The sequence below is a fragment of the Vigna angularis genome, chromosome 2 (assembly GCF_016808095.1).
Source record: "Vigna angularis cultivar LongXiaoDou No.4 chromosome 2, ASM1680809v1, whole genome shotgun sequence".
Taxonomy (NCBI): Eukaryota; Viridiplantae; Streptophyta; class Magnoliopsida; order Fabales; family Fabaceae; genus Vigna; species Vigna angularis.
In genome coordinates, this window is record NC_068971.1 from 41,714,181 (window position 1) to 41,721,996 (window position 7,816).

The 7,816-nt window shown below is 36.3% G+C and overlaps 1 protein-coding gene across 1 annotated transcript; it reads right to left on the minus strand.

The window, feature by feature from the left end:
* Window positions 1-994: 994 nt before the first annotated feature.
* On the minus strand, window positions 995-2,702 carry LOC108347956 (cytochrome P450 94A1). Its single transcript, XM_017587422.2, has one exon. The coding sequence runs from the start codon at window positions 2,668-2,670 to the stop codon at window positions 1,126-1,128; it is 1,545 nt and encodes a 514-aa protein (XP_017442911.2). The 5' UTR covers window positions 2,671-2,702; the 3' UTR covers window positions 995-1,125.
* Window positions 2,703-7,816: the final 5,114 nt, after the last annotated feature.

The window sequence follows — 7,816 nt, forward strand, 5'->3', positions numbered from 1 at the left end:
GGTCCGATCCACCACGAGTTGCTGGGTTAAACAGATTGACTCATTAGCTCACTTAATTATAAGTTTTTTTTAAATAAAAAAATTATAATTTTTTTAATTCAAATCTAAATAAATTTCACTCTAAAATGATGTTAAACTCCAAAGAAAATTCAAAATAAAAAAAAAATATCATATCATTCAAGCGTAATCCAAAAACAAGTACAAAAGACGAACAAATAAATTTTTAATATTGATAATTTTTGTATCACTTATCCATTTATAATATCAGAGTCTTGAATAGATAAATCTATAATATTTTTCCCTCTTGAAACATCTTTTTTTTATCCTCACCTACACAATAATAAAAAAATGCTAACTAATAATAATAATATCTAAACAAAAATAATAAATAATTAAATTAAATTAAGTGGGTTGATGAACCAACCTAGCTCACCACGGGTTCAACTCGGATGAGTCAGGTTCTAAGTGAGTTAGGTTGAAACTAACTCACATAAAAAAAATTACATTTTTTCAAACCCAATTCAATTCAAACTCATAGTGGATCGGGTTGGCCAGCGAGTTACAAGATAGGAGTACCTTATATCCAAACTGTAAACTATAATGATGTTATAATAATTCAACCACAACCTCCATTAAATTACTAAAAATCGTATATCAAACATTCAACCAATCATAAACTACCATGATTATAAGTTTCCATGTTTTTGTACACTTGTGAATAAATAGCACTATACTACCTAAGTTATTTTTCATTCCAGAAAAGGATGTCAAAAATGAAATATGACGAAAATACAACATGAATGCCATGTCTTACTTTACGTTAATCAATATAACTATGTTAAGAAAAGTTACCACAACTCAATTTTAAGTTAAATCTGACTAAATTAAAAGCTTAAAAATATTAAACACTCATTTGATATTTAATATTTTATTCTTTTTATTTCTTTTTCTTTGTCAAATAACTCTCAATGTCAAAATTATTTTCCTTCTCAAATAATAATCATTACGAATGTTAATACAATAAAAAAAATACAAACGATTACATAAAGCTCAAACCCAAATCCCAAACATGATACTAGTAACAGAGTGAAGGAATGACTTGTTCGCAATGCAAGAAGTTGGGTATTAATCTGAGGTTTCCCGCTCAACGATCTTGACAGGAAAACCACCTTCCATCTGGGAGGTAAGGAAGGAAATGAAGTTGGGCTCCACCCCTTCAGCCACCGTAGGAACAACCGCGAACCGCCGAAGAATCCCAGCCACCACACTTTGCATCTGCATAAAAGCCATATCTTTCCCCAAACATATTCTGGGACCAGCTTGAAACACAGGATATGTGAAAGAATCTTTTGGCACAAACTTCCACTTTCCGGATTCAAGCTTCTCTAACCACCTCTCTGGCTTAAACTCTGCCCAATCCTCACCCCAAATACTCTCCAACCTCCCCATGGCGTACACGTGATAAGTCACCAGCGACCCCTTCTTCACCACCGTCCCATCCGGCAAAACGTCGTCCTCCACCGCTTCCTTGGTGTCCGTGGGCACCGGTGGGTACAGGCGCATGCTCTCGCACAACGCTGCATGCGTGTAAACCATATGCTTCACCTCATCGTATACCGGAGCCTCCGATTTGTCCAATATCTCATTCACAATCTCCTTCTCCTCTCGAGGGTTCTTCGATAGCAGCCAGAAAAACCAGGTCAGCGCTGCTGACGTGGTATCCTTCCCCGCCAATATGAAGCTTATGACTATGTCCGTCACAAAGTCTTCATCAGAGTGCCCCGAACTCAAGAAACGCGAAAGCATGTCTACCGATTCAAGGGAGTCCTTCTCCTTCAACTCCCTCTTCTTCTCTCTTACTATGTTCTTCGCGAACTCGCGCACTTCCCTCACTGCCATTCGCAACCGCTTTTCCGAACCTATGTTAAGCGCCCTCTTCACTTTCCACTCTAACGGAAACAGTTCGCGGAACCGATTAATGATTATCTCTGTCGCTTCTTCGTACGCCACCGCGAACTTGCTCCGTTCAACCGATGGCGTCAGGTAGTTTGCGTCGAATCCAAAGGCGATTTTGCAGATGTTATCGAAGGCGAAGCGTTGGAGGATGTCTTGGAAATCGAGGGTCTGGTCTTGTTGTGCCGCTGAAGCCATGATGGGGATGAGGTGGTGGGAGAGTTCGGCATCCACCACTTGCTCCACAAACTTGCGGAGAGACTTTGTATTGAATTCGTGGCTTGCGAGTTGTCTTTGGAACTTCCATGTGTTGCCATCGGAGTTGAATATCCCCGTGCCGAGGAAGTCGGAGAGCGTACTAATGACGGTATTGCCCTTTTGGTAGTTGGAGAAGCGGGTCTTGAGAATGTGCTCGACGTTGGCAGGGTTGCCAGTGAAGACTTGGAGGTGACCCAGTGGGCGGTGGAAGGTGAAGGTGTTGGCGGGTGAGATTTGGACTATATCAGATTCCCACTGAAGACGACGGTTGCCGGTGCGTTTAAGGGCTAAGTAGGAGCCAATGAGTGGGTATGATGGGATAGTAACGGTTTGTTTATTTGGAGCAGCCTGTTTGTTGTTGAAACGTGAGGAGTAGAAGAAGACGATGAGGGGAAGGAGGAGGGAAAGGAAGAGGAAGAGAGGAGCTATCAACTGAATATTCGTAAGAATTTCAATCATTTTCCTATGTGTTAGCAACTGAGGAATCGGAATTTGGTATATGTTGTTGGATATGTTGGTCATGAAGGAAAATTTGTGTATATATAGAGAATGATACGTTGGACAGTCAAAGAGGAAGGCTTGGAGAAAAAGCATGGAACGTCTCCTCCTGGTGGACATTTCTTTCGTTTATAATAGGAAAAGGATACTTTAACCACTTTGATAATTTTTTTTATAACGTCACAGTCAGTTATTTATTTGTTTGAATATTTTTTTAAAACAATAAAAAAAAAAGCTGACGTGTGGAATAAATTTGGGAGCAGAATAAGTTTTACGGGTTCTTGAATTTCATTTCTGAAACCCCAAGCATCTTGCATTCTGGAAACCTCTCCATTTCTCCACCACCGCCAACATCTCTCTTCATTCCTTCACCATTGTCCGAGTGTTTCACTGTTTCCATTCGTCCACCATTGTCGCTGCTGTGGTAGTCGATCTTTCGAAAGGCCCTCTTCTGCTTTGCGAAAATCCCTCTTTGCTCTTCTTTCCATGGGAGTATTACAAGCACTTCAAACATTATTGGGCTGCAAAAAAAAAAAGACAAAAAGTAATTAGTAAATAGAATTAAAATCACAAATATACAAGTGAAGAATAAAAACCGCTGTACAAAATAAAATGCTCATATATGCATTATAACAAATATTTATACTAATATTATCTTTTTTTTCACAACAAATCCAATTCAATTTGTTCGTAAAACATGTAATCATTATAATATTTAAAAATAATATTTTTTCAATAATAAAAACTTACTGTCATAGATCGTGCTTCTCATTTACATATGATTTATCTTTGTGTCTCAATATATATTTTTTTCTTGGTAATTTTTCGGTTTTCAACTAAATGGAAAATGTTAGTTAATATAATATTAGACTTCTATAAACAACATATGCAATTATATACAGTGACATGACCGTATAATTTAAATCATGCATCTATCACAGCAACATATATAACTCAATTTCTACAAGTATAAAAGTCTCAGATTCAAACTTTTTTAACGAAAACAAATAACAAAAGAAAGTAAGAGAATCATTACATAGTAAACATTGAAGGAAAGGGGTGTGATTTGAAATTGTGATATTTATATGTTGTGCGCCTTTCTTTCTTTTCTATTGTTGCAACTTTCATCTTAATCACAGAAACCTACATGAGTACATTTTGGATACGCATTCTCATCCTCTGGTAACCGATTTATTTACAAATAAAGAATTAGCTTTTAATTTGTGCTAATTAGCTCTTATATCAGCTAAAATAATATCACACTACTTGATTACATTATGGTATATTAAATTACTGTTTTAATAAATCTTTTTTATTAACATAAAAACAAATTGTTAATGAGAAATAAATTCTGACCATGCTTGTAGATATAAGAAATATTTATTTTATGTTGGTGGCTGTAACATCCCAAAATTATACAGTCAGCAACTATATAATAGAATATTAACATGTATTAATATGATAAAGCAGTTTTACAAAGAAGGAGAACAAAGATCAAATAATGGCCGAACGGCCTTGCATAAATATCCAAAAACTAACGAGCGTTCACAGAATAATTAAGAACGAACGGTTTACACAACTAAATACCGAACATTCAACAGCCGGCAGAAAATAAAAACTACAACTAACGAGCGCTCTAGGGCTCGGCTTTAACCTCTACTTCGACCAGATTGGCGTCCTCCAAATTTTCTTCTTCCAGTGTTTCTTCAAGCAACGCCTCTCCGTCTGCTCACATCCACAAGGATGATCATTGCATAGACAAGACGAACGTACATACACAGACAACACAATGGAAAGTGCAAGGGTAAGCTTATTGAATTTAATCCAAGTAATATCAAGCATTTCATACATCTTAAGCACGTCAAATAATTACAACACCTACATTCAACTCATTCATTAATTCAAACAAATTCCTGATACTAGACCAACTGTCCGGACTGTATGAATTCTGTGTAGCTACGACGTCCGTGCACCCAGGTGGGATAGCTGTAATACTCGTCAGCAGCCACCTGAGGTTAGTCCGTTCTGTCCAAGTTACAGTTATGGACTAAGACCTCCTGTCATTCCCACACATGACATACCCCTCTCTACTTGAGAACGGGCACTCATGGAATATCAGGATGACCCGCCAGCTAAGCTTGCCACATTCATACTTTACAAATCTCAATTTCCATTCAAGAGTCGTTCCTCCCTGGAACGCTCGTTCAAATTCTACAATCATAATTTCATCTCTTACACCATTCGCACATCTTAATCTTTCCTCTTATTCACATTTTCATTCTTAGTTCCACTTTCATAAAAGGACGAACGTCCAGCCCTCTTTGTAATAGAGGACGAACGTCAATATATTACCAAGAAGGTTCGTTCACGAGTGGAATAAAACCAATACAGGTTATTAGACGGACTTCATATTAACTTGACTCAGTTAGATGAACTGAATCTAGTACGATCTAGATAATACTTAGAATAATGTAAGTTCAATAACTCTGGAACGAATCCAATGGATAGATACGTCACAAACTGGTTTAGATGAATAAACCGAACACGAGGTAATTCAGGAGATCAACCGCCAGTCAATGACCGAGCGCGAAAATAGGCATTTAATCAAGTTTTGAACGAACGTCACTGAAGTCTTGGACGAACGTTACCCGATCTATTGGACGAACGCTATTTAAATTTATGGACGAACGCTTATGGGAATTCAGGACGAACGCTATTACAGCTCGTTGCTAATTACGGAAAGAACGAGCGTTCGGTATAGGACCGAGCGCTACTTATCATTTTCACTTTTAGGACGAGCGTTCGGTATAAGACCGGGCGCTACTTATCACGTACGCTTTGGGACGTACGTCTATGGGTCGAGACCATTTGCTGATTCCAAATCATAGAATTAGGATTTTTATATAAGTAGGAATGGTGAAGTTATGTTTTTGACAATATGACTAAGTGTCTGAATGGGTATTCTCAAGCTTCTCAAATCCTCACACAACACTCAGGATATCTACGTTTGGCCGAACGCTCAAACGTAAAGATATTTATAAGAGGGCGTTCGTCCTCAAATACAATCCTTTCCAAATGAAAGGGTTCGACTATTTCAAAGAATTTACTGCGAATACCGAACGGTCAAAGACCGTTTCGATAACGAACGTTCCATATCATATGAGAATTTATATTCAAAGTTTCATTTACATCAAATACATTTTCTCAGTATATACTTTCATGCATTCATCTCATTATACAGCTCATATTTCAGTTTAATCAAACCATAGAACATTTCATCATTTCCATACATCAATTCAGGATCATACTCATATGCCAATCATCCAATATCATAAATCATACTTCAAACAACACATAACGCACATGCAGTACAGTAAAATCATAAGAATTAAATCTAATAAGCTTCCCTTACCCGAATTAGAAGTGTGCGTACGCTCTTCGGACAGAAAAATCAGTTTTCAGAAATTCTCCTCTACCCTTAACGCTCAACCCAAAACTCCTCTAGCTAAATTTACAGAAAACCAAGATTTGGTTCAGAGTTATGCATAAACGCTGATAAGGACGAACAGTTAAGGACGAGGTACTTACCCGTTCAGAATCCAGAAACGTTCAGTTCCAGATGAAGCTCGCGGTGTAGGGATTGTTCTCACGGTGCTGAAACGTGAACGGAGCAAAGGATGTTAAGTTGCAGAAGAGAGAAGGATAAGAGTTCTAGAGAGATGGAGGAGAAAAGGAAAAGTCTGAGTTTGGAAGAGAAGAAGGTGCGCGTAGAGAGTGGGAGATTTTCCAGAAAAGTTACTTTTGTTCAAATCCCACTGTCAGACGGACGAGCGTCCCTCTAGACGACACCTGCACCCCACCACTGATTTCAGAAGTTTCCAAATTGACAAGTGGCGTGCATGCAGGGCTTCTGTGGGTGGATTTTTAATTGTTCAGCACACTTGGCACGGTGCATTTATGGGAGCAGAGTAGTGACTCATCACCGTAATAAATGGGACGTGACAGTGGCAGTTAACCATTTTCTGGAAATAAGAAAGATCTATGTTAATATTATTACATTTATTGAAGTATACCTCAAACAAATTTTAATCAAACACGCCCTATTTGTTTACGTCAAGTATCCAAATTATTGATTTGTTCTAGAGAAAAAAAAATTCAAACGTTTTCAATACTCAAGTTATATTGCTTCGTATGCTATTCCTTCTATTAATTCTGCTGTGCTCAAGTAAAATCTCTGCAGCTTAATTAAGCTCCCAAGTAAAAACAATATCATCAATTTTTTTTTTTAAATTTCATTTTGAATGGTATAATTTATAATATTTTTTACATTTATGAATACATCTTAAATGGTATAATTTGAAATACATAATTTAAATATGAAATTATGAATTATACAATCAAAAATATATTTTTGGATTATACAATTTAAAATACGTTTTCATAATTTTACATTATACAGTTCAAAATATATTTTCACATATATAAATAAATTTTAAAAAAAATAGAATTTGGTATATGTTTTCAAACTCTGCAATATAAAAATTTAATTCATGGGTAATTTAGATTTTCCAACCCATCATAGAACTGTGTGAAGAAACCACGGGGTGGGATAGGAAAGAGCCCAAATTGCACATTTCAACAAAAACTTTCTTGATTCAGAAAGAGGCTCTTTACTTCATGCACCCTGAATTTCTTCGCGCATACCATTCAACTCATGAAAAGTCTTCTGAAATGATTTTTCTGAAATATTCATATATGAATTTTGTTTCAAAAAAGGTTTTCGAGAACTCATGAAACATGTTATGGAAAAAACTAGAAGAAGAAAAAAAAAGGTTTTCGAAAACTCATGAAACATGTTAAGAAGAAGAAGAATAATGTTAATAAGAAAAAAAAAGGGTTTTTGTTCGATCATGTTATTTAATATTTAAACTACTTTACTAGATTATGTATTACAGTGTACTATTATTTAGCATGATTTATTTTTTAACATTTATGAGTTAGGAAAAATATTGTTTATAAGCATGTACAAAAAATATTGTAAATACAAAGAACGAATTTGGTTTTGTTGTTTTGCAAACTTTGGCAACCAATTTTTCGGTCACTAAAA

What these genes read in the sequence shown, in the direction of transcription:
- LOC108347956 (XM_017587422.2), bottom strand. Translation starts at nt 2,670, where the DNA reads ATGATTGAAATTCTTACGAATATTCAGTTGATAGCTCCTCTCTTCCTC.